The sequence below is a fragment of the Morone saxatilis genome, unplaced genomic scaffold (genome assembly GCF_004916995.1).
Source record: "Morone saxatilis isolate NCDOM2014 unplaced genomic scaffold, NCSU_SB_2.0 Contig2, whole genome shotgun sequence".
Lineage (NCBI taxonomy): Eukaryota > Metazoa > Chordata > Actinopteri > Moronidae > Morone > Morone saxatilis.
The window spans coordinates 16,181,070-16,201,870 of NW_023339762.1; the positions used below are offsets into that span (position 1 = coordinate 16,181,070).

Below are 20,801 nucleotides of genomic sequence, written 5' to 3' on the forward strand. Positions count from 1 at the left end.
CAGGTCATTTGATAACATTACACAAAAATAAGTCAATTCAAGTAGCCCAGCTTTCTAATCTAGCTGTGTTGGTTAATCCTTTTATATCAGAGAAGTGCAATACTGCTTTGAATTATCTATGGACTAATAAAGCATCAGCTCATGATGTCCATATTTTATTGACAACTTTGGAGTTACAAACAGCATTCTAATAATTTCCTCCAAGCTGTACTGACACACCATTATTTGCCATGTGAACAATTCATCACCAAAAACACCAAAATAGGCAGTTGTTTTGTGGTTTAATTTTAAGATGTTGAGAAATATCCATAAAACCATTTCTACAATTCACTTTCAGTTCATTTATTTAGTATTTTTAAAAAATGCTGACCCTTGTACTGGTTGAGTCTAAACCTTATCAGTTAATTGTGTCTAATAAATGTTCTTGAATGGTTCTGCTAATCTTCTTGTAAAGGTCTACTTGTCGACATTGAGCTCCTGGGGGTGGGGGGAGCTGCTGGACTTTGCTGATTGAGAAAAAAAAAGTTCTGTGGAACTCCACTATATAAAGGCAGAACCTCGTCTTGATCCTGAGACTTACAGCAGCAGAAGCCTTCAGTGGTACAACGGCAAGATGTTGAACATCAGCGACCTGCCTCTGCAGCTCCTGCCCTCCATGCCCTCAGACCGTCTACTGCAGCCATTCTGGGATTATTTGCTTTTTCACCACCTGCCTTTCATCTCATCTCCCTTTTTCCCAGTCCTACTCACTTTCTCCAGCTATTTCTTTTTCAGTTTACCTTTTGCTGCACTGGACCTTTTGGGAGAAAGAGTGCCTTTATTCTATCAGTACAAGATCCAACCAGACAGGCAGCCAACATTGGGGATGATGGCTAAGAGCTTCATGACAACGCTGTATAACCACATATTCTTTGTTCTCCCAGCTGTAATAATGAGCGTATTCATCCTGCCTACACCAACACTGCCACAGGATGCTCCTACTCTATATGAGGTATTCACTGGCGGTCTGGCTGTGCTTCTCCTCTTTGACACTCAGTACTATATTTGGCATTTCATACATCACAAGCACCCACAGCTTTACCGGTGGATCCATGCAATCCACCATCAGTACATGGCACCTTTCTCTTGGTTAGCCGAGCACTTAAGCATCCCAGAGTTGATGACTGTTGGATTCTTGAGCAACCAGGACCCAATTAATTTAAAGTGCCACCCACTGACCTCTTGGTGCATCACCATTTTTAGTACCTGGATGTCTGTGGAGGACCACATAGGCTATGACCTTCCATGGACCCTCAACCACCTGGTGCCTTTTGGTCTGCTAGGCGGTGCACCGGCTCATGACATGCACCACCGGAAGCCAAACGGCAACTACGCTCCTTTCTTCAGCCACTGGGACAAAATTTTTGGCACTGCCGTTCCTCTGGAGAAAAAGACTATGAGAAAATAATGACAAGTGAATGCAATACTGCATGTTTAGTGTTTTTTCTTCTGAAGTTGTCACAATTATTTGTCTTTGCCTTTGTGAAATACATTAGGGTGAGGGTGCTTTCTCAATGGACTCACTTTATGTAATACAATATAAGTCTGCAATATTAGTATTTTTTAGGTCTTTTCATTCAATAAAACTATCTTGTTTACAAACATTCTCTCATTATTGTTTCTATTGGTGTTAGAAATGTTGGAATAAGTCATATAAATGTTGACACAATCAGTACATTATTCTCCATGCATGTCATGTGTGCATAATCACACTTCATTCATGTCATTCGAGTGAAGTAATTACCGTAAGAAGTTCCTGTGCTTCTTTTCCTCACAATCTTGTTATATAACACGAAATCTTTGAGCAATACTCAGCAGTATTTTGCCTACAAATTCCCTCGACAAATAAGGAGCTTTTCAAGAAAATCTTGTCACCAAGAGGTCAGGTTCAACAGATTATTAACAGATTAATGTTAACCCATACTTGAGTGCTGAGCTTTGATAGTCAACTTTTTTCAAAACACAAATACAATGGAAGTTAATTAGAAAACCCTTCAAATCCACTGATCCATTGAACACCTTGTTCAAGGGTGGCTGTGGCTCAGGAAGTAGAGTGGGTCATCTAGTAATCACAAGGTTGGTGATTCAATCCTGGCTCCTCCCCACTGCATGTCAAAGTAGAGCAAGACACTGAACCTAAAATTGCTCCTGATGCTGTACATCAATGTGTGAATATGAGTTAGTTTCTGTTTGATGGGCTTTGCCATTACTGTAGTACTATAGTATACAAGTACAGTCCGTTTACCATACACTCACATAGAAACTGGTATGCTGGTCGCAGGCATGTAATGAAGCCTTTGGTACCATCGCCATGGCAACCCTTCATTACTTCTCTTCACTGGAAACTTAGGATGGGGCTATTCCTTCAAAACAAAGTCCCTATATAATAAGTATCTTAACAGGAACCTACAGATATATTTAATTTTTCGAAATAATTTCACAAACATAATTGTATCTTCTCTCTCTCTCTCTCTCTCCAGATACAAACCAAGTATTCAGGCACACTCAAAATTTCTTGAGAAATGTTTGTAACTGAATTGAATCATTCTAAAATAACAGACAAACTTTATTTGAATATATTTATTTGTTACGTAAAATAAAAAAAATGAAACGATATAAAAGTTTAGTGAAGACTCTTATTTAAATACTGCACAAACATGTTGGAAATGTGTCCGGTGTTCTCCGTTGGGTGCATCTTGGTGTAGCTGATGAACTGGCGCCGTAACTTCCTCAGCTCTGCCATGTTGACGCTCCTCGTGAGCTCAATGTTAAACATCAGGTTAAGGTCATTAAACTGCAAGCTTTTCTGCATGAAAACTGATCTCACATGAAGACAGAGAAAATTGTCTCATGTTTTGTATGTTTCACGCACGGCTGAAGGCTGAATAAGTGATAATTAACTAGGGCTGCACAATTAATCGAAATATTATCGAAATCACAATATGGTTAAGTGCAATATCCAATTGCAGAAGCTGTAATTTTTTGTTTAGGGTAAAATGTGTGACAAAACAGCATTATGATGTACTGTAGTGGTGCCTGGCCTACAAACCTTGTTCTCCAGATTTAAGTTAACATGTTTGTTTGGTACAGACCCCAGAAAATGATGATAGTTCTTACACTAATCGTGAACCTATTGCAATATCTGTCAAAATAATTGCAATGTTATATGCAGCCCTATAACAAACTGACTAAAAGTATCTAAAGGTCACAGCATCATATCTCAACCTTTAAGGAGAGCAACACAATGAAGTAACACAAAGAACTGAACGTTACTGACGCAACCTCAAATTCAAATTATGCACTGGTCATTAAAGGTTGTCTGTGCACAACCTAATGTACTTTTAATTTGCCTGGACCAACACGTTCAAAAGGAGATAATCAAAGTGCTTGCTTCTGAGAATCTCTGAAATAGTGCAGCCGTCAATAAAAATCCACTTATCTATGTAATTTGGTTTCTCTCCTCCATACGTATCCCGCAGTATTTTATTACAGGCAAGACATTTAACAGTGATTGGCTGCTGTGCCTTTCATTTAATCTCTTTGATGGGCATGCATTCATCCAACTCCCCCCTTCTAACAAGTCATTTGATGTGGTGTACTTTGCCTCCTGCTGGTGAGATAATATAACTTTTCTTAGTAGGTAGATGATGAAAATGAGTCAGCACAATTTAAAAGGGCAATAAAAATTTTAGGCGTCCGTTGGCTGTGAAAGAACACTACTGGCTTGGATGTGTGCGTCAACACCATGAAAACAGGACACCTAATCTGTTTAATATGAAAGGATTCTTCAAAATTTGGTTCTAATTAAAACATATGGACATGTAAATGTGTAAAAAGGATATCTTTTCTGTAGCTCCTGGGACTGAAATGAGATCCCCGGGAACACTTGTCTTCTGTGCATTAAAAATTGCCTGAAAAATAATTAAATTGCTTTATCACACACATTGCATACACAGGATAATGTTTCTGCTTAATACTTCAATGAAATGGACTGATAAAACAAAATTATAAACGTGCATTTATAGGGAATCTGTGCAGAAAATTGTTTTAAAAGGATGAAAGTGCAAGAATAAAAACATTACTGTCCATTCAACCTTTTGTACAGGTTTACTCAATAGCTTATTAAGGGAACAAAGCAGGTGATTTGTTACTGTCTAACCGCAATTAGCAGACACAACCCATCACAAAGACACATCAATAGGTAGATAAATAATTACAGGAGCAAAGGCATTTACAAAACAACATTCCAATAATGGAGGAAACCTTGACGTCAGCTCTATACAGAGGGAGGACACACACACAGGTGAGTGCCAAGCATTAGGGGAAAAAACATCTTATCAAGTGTAGCACAAATCAAAATAATTACATTCTTCACTTGGCTGAGGTATAAAGCACTAAACATGTCTGGTGGACATAATGACAAAAAGATCTAACGACATCACTAGTTTCTTCCCATTACACCATTGTGAAGCTGGTTGGAAAAGAATAGAAAAGTCAATAATTTTACCGGTTGTGTCACTTAGGAAAGAAGCACCAATATAAACATCACATGTAATTAAATTAATAGAGCTTTGCAGTAGTTCAGACATGCATGGAAGTCATTTATAGTCACATGTCCCATAAAACCTCAAATCAGGCAGTCCATATAAACATGTGCTGCTAATTCAGTATGCATACAACTATGCTGAGCCTGCTTCCAGACATTTTAGTCCCTCCACCACCAGCCTCCTCTCGCATTAGGATTTAGTCTTGAATGTTTTCAACATGTGTTCATGTAGAATAAATGTTGTGTACCACAGGCTCTGCCAGAACAGTTGTGAGCTCAGGGACAAGCTTGCTCAGAGTTGTTCTTAAGATGCATAAAATAAATATAAAATACTGTTATATAACACCTTCCACTTCCCAAACTGTAATTATTAGCCTAGCTATTGACACTATTTGATGCCTTGTGTCTGTTAATCGCTATCTGCCAATAAGTAGTCACTCACTCTGTTCCCTTGACTTGCTATTCAGGTCACATTTACGTCACATTTACGTCACAAGGGATGGATAGTAGATTACCGTGATTACAATCTACAAAGGTTCACGTCATTAGACAACTCAAGGGGTTTGAATGATTGATTGAACGAGGAGTTGGTTGCATCAGGGTTAAAAATACTGTCCATTGGCAATATATTACTATGTCAATTAAGTGTGACGGTCATGTTTGTTCGGTTTTTAAGAATTTCCCTATCATTAAGTGCCAAGCCAGATGTATCACCGTGGACGTTGGCATGAACCCTATTTACAAGTTGGATATACCATGAACGCGGCTATAAATAACTGCATTACCTTTCTAGGCACTGAAGAAAGTCTACGATGTGGAGTAATATGTTTGCACTGTTGAACAGGTGCTTTGTGAATGGATGTTTCGGCATATATGACTTCTCAGTACACTGTATTTTTAAAGAACAAATGAAGACATACCATTAACACATCTTGTGTGATCTTGTCCAACTCGTACAAGAAATTTGCAGATGACAATGGTTGCTGCAGAGAAAAAGAATATCACTATTAACATCAGAGAGTCAAAAGAGCGCGAAGCATACTTCATACTACATACTTCTACTGTATATTGTACCGCTTGTGTATGTCTCTTACACTCTGTGTGGACTGGTTGGGTGGGGGTGCTTTTCTTTTGAAAAGTGCGTCAGAGATGGCTTCATATGGAAGTGTGTCGTCTTCCAGGATGCTGAAGAGGGGACTGTCCCATCGGTTTCTGGAGTCTGGAGCTTCAAATCTCAGCACCAATGCATCAAAGCTACAACAGACAAACCAGATTGGTTTGTCCAAAACTGGACAGTTCATTTTTGACAATGACGTTCATTAAGGTATTGTTTAATCCAAAAGGTTAAAACCAGAGATTGAAATGCACCTCTGATTCTCACTCACATCTCCTGAGTGTACTGCTCCGCAGCCTCTCTGCTGGTGTTCCATGTTGAACTCACTTGCTCTGACGTCAAACAGTATACCTTCATCAAAAGAAAGCATATGATTTTGACTGTGAATAGTGTTTGGGTAATAGTTTTTTTTTTAGATAATCAGGAATCCATTAGTTATCTCTCTAGTATACATACCAGGCAGTGCGGTGTCTGTGTGTGTTTGATGAGACAGAACAGTTCATAGCGGTAGCCTGTAAAGTATTTCAACTTTAAAGGTAAAAGAGTAAACAATTAATAATGTCTGTATGCTAGCATACCACTGGTAGCCAGATTTACCTTTTATGTAATTTAATGAATCCAAAATTACAATGTGATCCTTGTTGACTGTCCTAAAGAACAAATAAATAAAAGGTTAAAAGGGCTCAGAGACAGAACATGAACATGATGAATCTTTTCCAAAAACAGATATGGAAAAACCCACCTCTCTACTTGAGCTTTCAGAGATGCTCTGACATTTTTTTCCTTTTGGGAATCTGAAACATATCCAACAGCCTTAAATTACAGCAAGAGAATGCAAAGGTCAGAGGTTACTTCCCACGAAACCATTCTTCGTTGAGACTGTTTAGCAAATTATTTGCAAATAACATATTCCCATAAAACAATTAATCTACCAATTATTTTCTTAATTGACTGATTTATTGTTTAATTTATAAACAGTAAAAAATGCCATTCACAATTTCTCAGACCCAAGTTGACAGCTTTTCTGTTTGTATACTGTAGAGTAGTAAAGCAGCTAATTTTCACAATTTAACTGGCTTTTTTGCTTGTGAAGTAATCAAAATTGTTGGCAATTAATTCTATTTTTTTTATCAAATAACTGATTATTGGGCTTATTTTTAACGCTTTAATTACTAAAAAAAAATCTAAAACGTTTTAGCTGCTGATGTCTGAGTGATGTATAGCAGTATAACCGGTATGAAAACGATAAAACTACGGTTTCTTTTTTATTGACATGTGAGATGGTTTAATAGGAAAAGCCTCAATCATACTGTAGGACAGTGAGGAGACTCGCACGCCAAACTCCATTCAAAATACCATTAATTTAATGCTGCCCCAAACCATCAATAAACACAAATTCACCGTAGTCACAGTCAAGTCTTTTTAGCATTTTCCAGCAAACACTGAAACGCTACAAATATACGTCTATTTTAAACACAGGTCGTCTTTTTGTCAACCTGCTTCCCCTGTCAATTATCCCATCTCTTCCCCTGTCAATCATCCCATCTCTTCCCCTGTCAACTCATAGTCAGTTCAGAGCTGCTCACCCAGGAGGGTCAAATACTGCTGTTGAACTGACAAATATAAACGGTTTGGTGGATAGCTAACACTTTCCAATGACTATTGAATGTTCAGAAAGCCTTACCAGCAACAAACACGTAGTTAATAAGACATGGTTAGCTGAACTTGCCTGCGTAAACAGTGTTTTTGTCAACGTCCAGAGCTCCGTCAGCCACAATATGAACCTTTCGGTCCGTGTTCTGTTCAAAATACAACTTCAGTTCTTCTGCCCGTCGTGTTTTACCACTACAGGGGTAACCACACATCACTATTAGAGGCATATCTACTGTGTGTTGTCAAACAGAGTAGACTAACATGAGCTTGAAAAGCATGTTCATCTTCTTCCTCCTTCTTCTTCTTCGGGTCTTAATGGGGGTTGACAAACCAGCGTATAGGTGCATTACCGCCACCTACTGGTTGGAGCAGTGGATCGACAGGAAAACAACAAAAACCAAAGAAAACTAAATAACTTTTTTTTATTATTGTAAATAATTAACTACAACGACTTTCCATGATTTCTTTCCATTCTCCAATGTAATATTATATCCCGCATCTAATGCTGATTGATTATAATGTTGATTCACTCCGTTCTTGATCATATTTGCTGCAGTGAAAATGCAGAGAAGAAAATACGATTCCTTCAAACATCAACAGGAGGCGCAACAACGCTAATAGAGAATTACTAAACTGGGGTCTAGAATATTAAAGGTTTTACATTACAACATTTGGAAGTTGGAACCAAGGTTATTATAGTTAACTAAAACTAAACTAAAACTAGGTGTGAAAAAAAACTTTTAGTAAACTGAAATACAAATAAAAACTAGACTTTAGAAAAAACAACCGAAACTGAAATAAAATAAAAAATATGTAGCACTTCTTTAATTTTAGTCTTTAAAGTCAATTTTGTCAAATTTGTCAACACAACAAGGGGATGTTTACATGACTATGAATCGATTGCCTTCACAAAGTGCGGCATTTGTATTGTAATATCTATTATTCTAATCTTAGTGTTTTAAAAAATTCAACTACTAAAACTATTAACAACTAAACTTAAATGTGCAATGCCACTCTGGAAATTAACTGAAACTAAACTGGAATGGAAACAAAAATTCATTATTCTATAATATTTAAAATGACGAGGGACATCTGGTCTGGCTTTCAGTACTTGTTTATTTACATAAATACCAGGTTCAAATAACTGGACCCAAGAATGAAGCAGTGCAAACTGGCACCACACTGTCATATACAATGTAACATATCACATTAAAAAAAACATTAACATAAGAAGATTTTGAAACTCTCCTCTTCATCAGTAGGATTTCATATTGTCACTGTAGCAAATGTTCCTCAAGCAGGATCCCCTCCTTCTCTAAATGGATGGGGGGAAAAAATGCCAGTTGTACAATAACAACAACAACAAAAACAACAACAACAATAACAACAATAATAATACTAACTTACATGTCCAATGCCTGTTTCCGTTGTGTCAGTTGGGCAGTTTTCAGCATCCGAATGAGCAGTGCCTGCAGGTCTTCCTCTCGGTACAGAGGGCTAACAGCTCTGACTTCAGTGGGAACATTCACATCTTCAAAGGATGACTCCATTAAGGAGCTATCCACAACACTTTTCTTGCCCATGAAATGCCCTTAAATTAACACAAAACACAGCCTCAATATAAACTGTCAAAACCAGCACACAAACACGAAATGGTTCATCAGAACAGTGTCGTCTCTTTTACCTGTTGCCCACAGATTCCCCCTCGGATTCACCTTGATCTTTGAAACTTTATTTCTCAGCTCAGTTAAATCGAGACTCATTGAAGATGTCATGGCTACGTATGAGAGAAGGATGAAAGAAAACAGGAATCCTGCCCTGCAGATCTTTGTCAAAGTGCCTTTCATTCCTCAAGCGCGTTGTACTCAATTTGATGCCGGTTAATTCGCTGCTCTTCTGCTACTTTGGGGACAGGCAGTTATACTGCGATAGGATGGGCTTAATATTCTAATGGGATGAAGTCATCCATCTGTGGTTGGTTTCTTATTGGATGAACGATGCACATTAGAGTTCCTTGTGCCATTCTGACTTGCTATGACGATTGTAAAGTGTGTGACCTCAATGCAAAACCCGTTATTATGACATCCAAATACTGTTAAATACTTTCCTCTCCTACATCCAGTACATCAATACACAATTCAGAGTGTAACACAAGACAAACCAGATATATAATTAAATGCACCAATTTATTTGTAAGTAATTTACGTAAACATTACAGCAAGGCACAGGGGCCACTGCATGCTGAACAGATGTAATGGCTTAAGAAATGTTGTGAATCAAGGGTTCATTGGCTACTGTATGTACATAGGTTACTTTACTAAACGAGTCCTTACTGTTCACAAGTATCAAAAGTACAAATATCTTTCAACAAGCTTTACAAAAGAGCAAGTCATGAACAAGCCATTCATTTCTGCCTCTGCAGTTTAACAGCTGCAGTGCAGTGATATAAGGACTTAAGATAACAGAGAAAGAAAAGAGCTCATATAGCACTTAAATAGAAAAGTTCACTTGCCAAGTCAAGTCAATATGACTATATATTTTTTTTTTTCACTCCCAAAGTAATTTATAAAATTTAATAATGTGGGATAATACACATTTACTAATTTTTTACATTGCACTGAGATTACCTGCAACTCCTCAAATACTTTCATCGTTTAACAATCACTGCCATTAACCATGGAGGTAGGAACTGTCACGTATTCTATTCAAAACAAGAAGTGCTGCTTTACGAATCAAGACCTGCAAACAAGAAGTTCACATCCTTATGAGCACTGATCTAAGAAATGTCTTTCCCTCTGAAGTCATCATGGATAAAATCAATTCCTTTGATCCTACTAGTATTATTATTATGAAGAGTGGCTTAATGTTAACAGGTCCTGATTTGTAAAACATTATCTCTGGTATGCCGTCAAACTTCACGTTCACGCATGCTCTGGATTATCCAAAACAATGTACCCTGACTTGACATGTCCACTTGCCGGAAATATACACTTCTGGCAATTTGAGGTATTTTCAATACTGCTGCACCACACATCCAATACCTCTCCATGTTTTCCCCTGAACACTCATTCAAAAAGAAAATAATAACTAATTATCTGGGCTAAAACATGCACCCATAAAACAAAACATGTTCAATAAGCATAAAAACAAAAGCATTTCAGAATGCTTAAATAGTCAAAAGAAGGTCTTGTTATTAGGTGTAGCCTAAATTCAATAGGCTTCGCTCAGCAAGACAACTCACAGGATAGCTTTTCAAATAACAGTTTACCAATAATGCAGAAATTCGGCTTTCAAATGACTACTGAAATATACTTTCTGTTGTAATAAACTGTGACTACAATTCTTGATGTACTGCAAATTAACTGCAACGCAGTCATGGCATAAAATCTGAATCCCATTCAGGCAATAGTGTGTAGTATTAAATACTTCAGACAACATTTAAGAAATTAAAATTAACGTGAATACAAAAGTAAAAAACCCAGCCCTTCACTGTTATATCAATCAATACCAGACCTAAAAACTAACAGACCTGAGTCTCCTGTCAGGGTGGTTTCTATCTAAAGAAAGAAAGATAGAAAGAAAAATCTTCATCTGTAATATGTGTGCAGGTGTGTCTGAAAGGCAAGATGAATACATTACCAACATGCAAGTTAAATAAAAACAATGGTAAAATGAAAATCAATTTGTCCTCTCATTTACAAAAATACTGACTTTACTAAATGTTACTGGTTGAATATAGTGCACAAACTCTGGATAACTTTCTAAATTCAAGGCCCAAACACTTTGTACCACCTCTAAGCAGAACATCAAGCATCCCTTGTTACTTTCACATGAAAACTGAAGATATTAAAGCAGCTTTAAAGACGTGTTGAGGTGGCTCTCACTACCGGAGAGAGACTGCTTGTGTCTGAGAGTGAGTGCTCAGTTTTAAATTACAGTCGGCGGTCTTGTCACAGTGCAGGCTTGTTGGCTCTTCTGCCTGCGATGGCTCATGTTCATTTAGCTCCGGTAACAAGCCGTTTATCTCATCAGTATCTGTTGATCTAACTGGCTGGTTATCCTGCTCCTTCTCCCTAACCTCTGCCTCCTCCTCTTCTTCTCCTTCTTCTTCTTGTTTCTCCTCTTCTTTGACTTTGTGTACAATGAAAAGATGTCTATTGAGAGACAGCACAGACGTGAAACACAGGCCACAGTGAAGGCACTGAGGAGTGTTTTCATCCGTTTTATGTTGTGGTATATGCTGCTTGAACTGCGTGCTGTCGTCTGTGATGAAACCACACTTCGAACAGCGGAACTGTGTTTTCAGACGCTTCGCTGAAGGAGCCTCGCGACTGAAAGTGTGATCCCGCCTCTCCTCCTGTGTGTCCTTGTTTTCTGTTACAAGCCCCTGAAAAATCACAGAAGTCACACACTTTATAAAATGATGACTAGTAAGGTTTGTAACACTTGTATTTGTGCCTGCAGTTATTATTTTGTTATTTGAGTTAAAAAATAAACAAATAAATTACCTTGCCCGTAGCCTTTTTTGATTCCTGGATGGCGGTTTTCGGCATTTGGCTGAGATCAGGATTTTTGATTCCATGCATTAGACTGATGTGGTTCTTCAACATCACACTCGTCTTAAATATTGTCTCCGTGTTATCTGTGCAATACCTGAAGTGTGAAATAAAAAGAAAGTAAGGGAAGTGGAATTGAAGGATTTCCTGGTTCATTTCATAAAACACTCATAAAAATCTTACCAACAAGTGTACATTTTCTTTTTTCCATCGTGGTCATTGCGTATATGTCGCCTCAGACTGGTTGTTGAGTTGAAAGACTGCTCACAGTGTCGACACGGATACTTCTTCACTGACTGTCGAAAAAAATGAAAAATTCAAAATAAAAAAAAGTCCATTAAAAAAAAGAAAAGTCTGACAATACAAGCTTGACAAATTCTATTTAACTCGAGTTATAAGGTCATCATGCACGTGTAATGAGCTCATTATCTACACACAATTATTACTTTATGACTTAAGATAATTATAGCCTCAGCTCAAGTCACGCTGAAAGTGCAGCTGACTAATGGCTGGCATTGGTTCCAGTGTACATGGCATTCTGGCTATAAACAAGCATTCAGCTTCGCCCCTCCCTGGATAGACAGCATTTAACTAGGGGTTTAAGAATCTTTAAACATCTTTTTGCGAATAACTCATTTATCTCTATTTGATTTTTTTTTTTTAGATATTTAGAAGCTTGAAGTTTTGCCATGAAACATTATATGACATATAATTCCTGTTCCTCCCAACAAACTGCCCTCCAGAGGACTGCTTAAGGCCTGGCGCAAACCTTAAAGGGAGTATTTCAGAACTACATGATGTAATTCAACACATCAATCCTCCAACACTGACCAAGACAAAGGCTGCCTGGCAAACAAGATCATAAGGTGGCTATCCCATCTGGGGCGCCATTTGGGATCTCATTATTAGTCGCATTCATTGCTCATCCATTTGCATTCGCCATCGCTTGTTACAGTTCAAAGTTACACATCGTCTACTAAAGCTAAACCCTCCAAAATCATCTCCATATGTCCTAGATGTCACCAGTCACGAGCGGCGATGGGTCATATGTTCTGGTCATATAACTCATGAAGTTATTTCTGGACCTCTATATTTCAAGTGTACTCATACATCTGTAACAGAACAATAGATCACAGTTCATACATGGCAATATTTGGTGTACCATCAACAGAATATAGTATCGCTTTATATCACTTAAATGTTGAAGCACTCACCGCACTGTTTGCGCGACGATTAATTCTAACTAGATGGAAGGCTACCAGCCCCCTCCCTTTATACTATGGATCAAGAAAGTCATGTTGTGTTTCCAAATGAAGAAGCTGAGATACACTCTGAATGGATCACTTAAAAGATACAAGTATGTGGAGAATCTTTCCCAGCTGTCTGATACTGAACTTTATATAGGAGATTATTATTATTTAACAATATTAATACTGTATTTAAGTTGAAAGCCATATATTAATTCAACACAAATTAACTATTACAATACTGTAGTTTCCGTTCTGGAATCTGGACTGATTTTTATTATAATTAAATGCTAACTAAATGTTGCAGCAGAGTGAGCCACCCTATTTCACACTTCACATAAGTAGTTTATTACAAGTGAGCCAAGATGTACATTTAAAAAAACATTTTAGTGCACTTAAGCCATTGATATTTTTGTTGAACACACAGACATGTGCATGGCGAATTCATGATTTCTCACCTTTCCGTGGTTGGTCTTCACATGAGAAACATAGGAGTCTCGCTCAGGGAACCACTGGAGACACTCCCCACACGTCCAGCCGGTGGGCTTCACACGTGTTCTGCTGTCCTGCTCAGCCTTTTTTCTGGGACTATCTGTGTGTTTTGCGGAGCTGCAACTCTTCTGTTGTTGGACGGAATGAGATTCCTGGTGCCAGTCAGTATTTTCAGTTTCTGTTTGTTTACTGCCGTTCTCGGTCTCTGCTGTCGTGTTTCCTACATGAACGCCCTGCAAAACAGAAAATACATGGCTTAACCTCTCCTCCGTGTTAATGATGATGTGAAGCAGGTCACAAGTTATTTAAAACAGACTAACTCATCATTTACTCAACAACTACTCTTTTTCCAGTGTAGTTAAACTACAAGAAACTTAAACAGTGTATCTGTATTGTGTGACTTAATCATTGATTGATGTCTCTGCATCATGTGCAGGGTTTTGTAGAATAGAGACAAAAGCTAACATAGCACAGCAGCAGCTGCAATTTGCTTGATAAGTTTAATAATGCTGCCAAAAAAACTCATTAAGTGTTAAATGTCACTTTTTGCACAATTTGAATTATTTTAGCATGCAAGTTTTAAGTATCAAATAAGTAACCAGGTATGTGGATACGTATATAAACTAAATACACAATGAAATCCAACCCAGAGAGTTTATTTGAAATTGACACACATAAACAATATCTCTTCATAAAAACACAATCAGGGCTAACCTTGAAGTGCTGCATTAATAGCTGTTTTTGTGGGAAGACGGAGTTGCATTCTGGACACTTGAACACACTAGTAACACGCTTGAGGGCATTCTGATAGAAATGCTGAAGCAGTAACTGCTTCTTCTTGAAAACCATCTCACATGAACACTTAAAGATTAACCTGCAAAAGAAAGAGAAAACCGTTAAAAAGAATTGTAAAAAAGAAATGTACCACTTTTAACAACCAGGTCATGAGATGTTGACTTACTGAGGGGATATTTTACTAGCACTGTGTTTGTTTTTGAAATGCTCTTCACAGCTGTCAGCGGTCTTGAAGGCAACTGGACAGATGGAACATTTGTAAAAGACTTCACTGTGTTTCTCCTCAAAGTGGGTCTTTTGTCCTTGAAGGGTCTTGAAAACCATCTCACAGTGAAGACATCTGGAGGAAAAGGAAACATGATGACACTTTTCTGTACCACCGCACTGTATGTTTTTAATAAGGTCGGCGTTTCATGCTTGCTTACTCACTTGTACCAAGCCTTGCGAGCGTAGTGCAGACAGTTTTCCTTGACATGCTTCTGTATGTCTGCAGAACGACTCAGGGCACCACACTCAGGGCAGCAGTAAGGGGACTTGTGTGCATGAATGCGTTCATGAGCTCTGAAGCTGCACTTGTTGGGTAACAACATGGAGCACGGCTTACACATCTGTTTTATTTTTTTTTAATGAGAGAAAACAAAAGAGAAAGAGAAAAATCAAAAAAGACTAATGTGAAACGTAAAAAATACTACATAAATACTAGTGACAGTGCTTTTCTGCTGATATTCTATATTTGTTATTGTCAACAAATGCCACGAAAAGACCAAAACCAACAATGAATTGTATGTAATTGTATGAATTGTATTCTCAGACTATCCAAAACCTGATACAGCCTATCCCTCTGTACTGTAGACCTCAAATAATGTACAAAAACTATTTATACGTTCTGTAATTTGTTGTGAGTCAATCGAATAATTCAGTGTGGTTTGGTGTTTTGGACATTTTCTTTCTTTTTATAGAGGAATAACAATACATATATGAATATGTTGTACATTCAGTGCTTAGGAATTTAGTGTATATTAATATATATATATAAAAATAATGTGTTCATTACAATGAATGCTTTTCACAGTAACAAATTATATATTTTTTTTTTTACTAATTTCTACTTTTGATTTTATGTTTATGGGGAACCCATGGAAGGGGGGGTGCTAGTTAATGGGGCATCACCAATAAAATCCCAAATCCAACATACTCTATTCTGCTGCTGTAAAAACACTCACAAGAGCATAAATGTGTATTCGATCCTCAGCTAATCTCCAAAAATGCCACTATACACTCCCATTTAAGTATTGGTGTGAGAGATGACTTTCCCTCTGGATAAATAAAGTACTTATCTAATCTATTATCTATCTATCTTGATCTATCTATCTATCTATCTATCGCATTGTTGATTTTTTCATTGGATTTCTTGACAATAACACAAATACACAATATTGGCCGCCTTATCCCAAAATATTTCAATAAAACATCTACGCACTAGTCCTTCCACATCTTCTGACGCCCTCTGGTAATGGCCTGCAAGTGCTTTGTAGTCAGGTAACTGCTTGTTACACTCCAGGCAACGGAGTCGGTGGCGAATGACATTATCTGGATATAGGGGGAGGACAGGTTGGTTTTTAGATGAGGGTGATGGTGAGCTGTAAGAGTCCGTGTTCACAGGTTCAGTACTCAGGGGTGCAAACATTTGCTCCTCTGCTATGGGTTTCATCTGGAGCTGCGTGCACTGCATCACCATGCCGTTGTTCTTGTGCTCTCGTGCATGTGCCAACAAGGCACACTTGTTGTAGAACACCATCGTCTTTGCACAGTGCGTACATCCTACTTCAATGTGAACACTCCTCCTGCTGTAATGATGCGCAAGACTCCTCTCCACCCCGAAGGAGTCCCCGCACTCGAGGCAGCAGTAACCGCGCGGTGGGAGGTTGATATTGCTCTCTGGAGGGGGGTTTAGGTTGGGCACATATGTAGGCACAGGGTTGCCACTGTTCAACAGTCTGTTTAAGGTTCCGGCTGCTGTGTTGGGAGTGGATGTGTGAGGGTAGGGTTTGGCTGTTTTGACCTGATGCACCAGCGGGACAGTGCTGTACACCGTAGATGAGAGTGTATGTTGGCTTTGCTGATGAGAGGTGGACCGTGCCGCTACTGAAGCGGCAACACTGTGAGGGACCAGGTTCAGACTAGCTAAGTGCATTGCTTTGGGAAGGAAGTTTGTGCTAGCTGTACCGCCTGCTGTGGCTGATCCTCTCTTTGGTTTCTGCCCCTTACGTGCAACAGATCGTTTGACCGGACCACTAGTATTATGGAATACTGTTGCGGACTGCGTTGTGCCTGACCTCCGGGAGTTAGCTTCTGATTTGTTGTGTAAAACCTTCGGTGAAAATGTACTAGCTGGGGTCACTTTAGTTTGTATTCCAACAATGCTATCAACAGCAGCACTTTGAGACTGATGGGGAGACATATAACAGTAAGAATCTTCACTAATCATACTCTGTGCTGGAGAAGATTCATATGCTGAATGAACTTCATCTGTTTCTGAATCAGGCAGCACACTGGTGACGGTGCGCTGGATCTGCCCAGACGTAGTTTTGATGGTCTTTATTCTGACCCTGGGTATGGCAGGGGGTGACCCAGATGCCACTGCAGGGGATGCTTTGCCACTACTGTCACTGCAGATGCTTACAGGGCTATCGGAGGGTTTCATTAACCGTTTCACAGCTTCAAGTGGACTTCTGGGGCTTCGTGGGGAAATAGGCACGTTGGGGTTTGCTTTCGTGCAGTCATTTTGAACAGCTGATGACTCTCTGGGGTCTTTTCTAGCATTCAGAGCCACCAGAGCCTCAAGACAAGAGGATAATTTAGATGACTGATATTTTACATATGCATAATGAGAATTAATATCTGTTGAAGTTCCCGAATTGCGGTTGTTCTCAATAAGGTTCTGGCTATCGCTGGGCGAGGGAAGTGCACTGTGTGTTCTAGGTGTTGTATCCTTTTCGTTGCTGACACAGATGTCAGAGGGCTCCTCACTTCTAATACTTTCTACTCTGCTGCTCTGGGTGTTCTTGGGAATATCAGAGTCCTTTGGACAATCATCAAACATGCTGAAGTCCAGCTTTTTTTGATTATCTGGGACTGAAGGCTCCAACAGAACTGAAGCATCTGGGAAACAGGGTTTCTCTTTTGGATGCATTTCATCTCTACTACACTGAGTGTCTTCAGACTCGGGACTGGAGATGGGACTAAAATGAGAAAGCTGTGAAAACACTGGTGTTCCATCAGGTTTGTGCTGAATAGGTGCCTTTCCAAGAAGCTCTCTTGAACCATCCCCGTTCAAAGCAGAGACAAATGTTTTGGAAAAGCCAGTGTTAGTTGTCTCGACAGTGTCAATGGAGGTCTCTTGTCCCCTGAATCCATTTTGCAATGCTGGTCCAAAACCTTCCAATGACTCCTGGCGACTTGTGTTTTTCACAATAACACTTACAGCAGGAATATCTGTTGTTGTGACAGCTTGGTTACTCAGTAAGCTATCATCCAGACATATCCCTGTGTGTTTCAGCTGACTTTCTGTCTCCTCGTGACTCCCCTGGATGGGTTCTTTGGCATCCAACCCTGTGGCATCTGGGATGTCAAAGGCAGCCAGAAGATCATCAAAATCTGGGGTTTTCATGTCACCCATGGCTGTACAGGGTCATAAACCTACACAAACACATACAGAATTGGCTTAATAAGTTATCTTTCGATGTACACAGTGGGCACTGCAGGCAGAGCTTTAAGGAAGTGCTGTCGGCACAAGACAGCTGCTTTACAATCTGACTGATAACTGTGGTAATATCCTCTATGCTAACGTTACCTTTAGCTAGCAAGCTAAACGTTAACAAGGTCTGCTTGCCTTCGTCTGTGCAGCCTCTATTTTGTACAAAGGCAAGCGTTAACACACACATGAATAAGCAAATACACATTAAACACAGACTACTATGCTCCTAGCGTTGCCAAATATCATCTCCTTCATATGCCGACCCTACGTTTAAGTTGTTTTGCTGCTAGCTACACAACGGAGCCAATGCAGCATGCTAGCATCTAGCTTAGCAACATGCTATCGCGCAAATCCTTCAGCTCAGCTCGTAAACTCTTCACTTATCGATGCACATGTGCGCTTACCATTTGATCCAGTTATGTTTAACCGCTCTAGTAAATGAGCTACACAGCCATTTAACTGTGGGCGCGAACTGTGTGTGAATTAGGAAAGGGTTGGGCTGTTGCGGGGTTTCGTAGCTAGGCTACAAGCTACTAGCGTTGGTTTTCCATTTCCTCTTCGTGGGTGATTCAAGCCCTCGACGCTGTCTTGCAGACGAGAGGAGGCGCCGCGGACAGCTTGACACTACATGTCCACCCAAAAAGACAAAGGAATGCGATGTGTTATGTTCAGTGACTCAGCTGCTACAATACACACACACACACATATTGGTATGATTGTGTCTGGTAAGTAAACAGAGGCAGGTAATGATAATCAAATATAAAACATGTGCATGGCAGGAAAGATGCCATGGACCATGCCAGCAACCTGAGGGGCCCCCAGGGGGTAAAATGTTTTAGGGGCCCCTAACTCACCTCCACCAACACTGCCTTTGCAAGTGTCACTGATCAGCATTGAACTGCTTGTAACCTTGCTTTCAGTGATGGGTTGCTCGTATTATACATTCATTATAAAGCTCAGGTTGTGTTTGAAATGCCAAACTTAATTTGTCCAGTGATTTATTCTTGAACTTCCAATGAGTAGAGAGACTTGCACAAGAACTGCCAAAACTGAAGCAACAAAGGCTGCAAAATCCTGACTTTGAGTCCCTAGGTCAAGATCCAGAAACAGTGGATCATACAGTTTCATCATGCAACTCAAAAGCATCTTTCAAACGACCCACACTGCCATCTCAAGTCCAAAAGGAATGAGATGGGGAAGATACAAAGAACTTGTAAGGCTGGACATATTGTATACTTGCTTTTTACTATGTGTTTGTGTGCACATGAGGGCTGCCTCTTTGGCTTAAAGGTGCTGATAGTGTACATGCAGGGAAATACAGTAAGATTGTGTAAAATAGTGTGCATGGTCAAAATTTAAACTAAGATTTTGAAACACTGCAGATTTGGTCATTGGTCTTCAGACGCATTATGTTGTGTTCTGCTTAATATAAAGCTATTTGAAAAAATCAAGTCATAAATCAGAGTTGGATACTGATCTTAACAGCAAAACAACCCTTTGTTAGACTCAGTGTCCTCCAATCCATTGTGGCAGTCAGCACCTTAATAGTGTTTTGTTACACCTTCTCCCAAATTATAATCAGGATGTCAATAAAGTAAACCAGATATCAACTCCACTGTTTGATCTGGTCAGCAGCCTTGATCTGCTATGAATCACACTGTATTAAGGACAAAGATAAGGTATTGTTTTACTGTTTGTTTTTAATATATACACCGAGAATTTCCTGGCAAGCAGTGTTGACCGAGTCGATTTCACTTGAATGAAATAAAGTAATGTGAAACTAAATGGAGGCCTACAGGTAGTATACATTAAACTGGTACAATATTTGCCAGCTTTCCATCACGTGAAACTTCCAAACACAGACAATAAACAGGGGGCCGGCATTAAACTGGAACTTGCCCCGGATTCCCATTATGTGTCTGTGATCTGATGCGGCCCAGTAGTACTAGTCTCATTTGTGGAGGAGGGGCAGGTCCTGATTTCAGGTTCTCTGGAAGTTTCACAACCAAGGGAGTTTCTGATTTTGAAAAGTTTTTGATATCCTGTAAGACAAATATGAGGGCAATAATAATCAATATCATTCTTTCCAGTTAGTCAGGCTGTAAAGTGATGACACAAATTCCTGTTAAGTTCACAGACAGGCCTGCAGCACTTTTGGGATAAGATAAAAAAAAAACGCGTCAGTAACTGTAAACTTAACACAAGCAATGATGTAACAGGATGTAACAGCTATGTCAACTTACAGCAAGGCAACAAAGTAAATTTAGGAGGCTATTTATTTTATGTATAGTATTTTAATTTGTTAGTGAATAAAGAAGGTAGTTATGGGAGCAACGCTAAATGTGAGATATTGCATAAATTCAGTGTAATATTGCATAAATGAGGGATTTTGTATTGTGCGCATTACAACGATGAGAGTTACGTCAGTCAAAGCTTTGACTGTTACTAAATATCATATAAATTGTGAAATTGAGTCATTTAGAAAAATCTGATATAAAGTGAATGTTGTGGGTTATTAAACCAAACCAGTTAATGTTAAGCTACAACGTCTGTTATGAGGTTATTAACCTTTGATAATGAATTTCAAGGCTTTCTGAAAACT

The 20,801-nt window shown here is 39.1% G+C and overlaps 3 protein-coding genes across 3 annotated transcripts; 1 reads left to right on the forward strand and 2 right to left on the reverse strand.

Moving 5' to 3' along the window:
* The first annotated feature begins 73 nt into the window (after positions 1 to 73).
* On the forward strand, positions 74 to 1,553 carry ch25hl1.1 (cholesterol 25-hydroxylase like 1, tandem duplicate 1). Its single transcript, XM_035665411.1, has one exon. It carries the CDS (start codon positions 614 to 616, stop codon positions 1,445 to 1,447), a length of 834 nt encoding a protein of 277 aa, XP_035521304.1. The 5' UTR covers positions 74 to 613; the 3' UTR covers positions 1,448 to 1,553.
* Positions 1,554 to 2,610: 1,057 nt separating this feature from the next.
* On the reverse strand, positions 2,611 to 7,667 carry kti12 (KTI12 chromatin associated homolog). The gene is made up of 9 exons (XM_035665842.1): positions 7,429 to 7,667; positions 6,442 to 6,493; positions 6,297 to 6,349; positions 6,156 to 6,211; positions 5,971 to 6,050; positions 5,680 to 5,839; positions 5,506 to 5,568; positions 3,882 to 3,950; positions 2,611 to 2,806 (listed from the first exon to the last, which is right to left on the reverse strand). Exons 1-9 carry the CDS (start codon positions 7,577 to 7,579, stop codon positions 2,663 to 2,665), a joined length of 828 nt encoding a protein of 275 aa, XP_035521735.1. The 5' UTR covers positions 7,580 to 7,667; the 3' UTR covers positions 2,611 to 2,662.
* Positions 7,668 to 9,519: 1,852 nt separating this feature from the next.
* On the reverse strand, positions 9,520 to 18,775 carry znf592 (zinc finger protein 592). The gene is made up of 9 exons (XM_035664590.1): positions 18,604 to 18,775; positions 15,923 to 18,141; positions 14,872 to 15,050; positions 14,609 to 14,782; positions 14,362 to 14,521; positions 13,614 to 13,880; positions 12,092 to 12,204; positions 11,861 to 12,005; positions 9,520 to 11,739 (listed from the first exon to the last, which is right to left on the reverse strand). The coding sequence occupies exons 2-9, from the start codon at positions 18,119 to 18,121 to the stop codon at positions 11,236 to 11,238; spliced, it is 3,741 nt and encodes a 1,246-aa protein (XP_035520483.1). The 5' UTR covers positions 18,122 to 18,141; positions 18,604 to 18,775; the 3' UTR covers positions 9,520 to 11,235.
* Between the last annotated feature and the right edge of the window lie 2,026 nt (positions 18,776 to 20,801).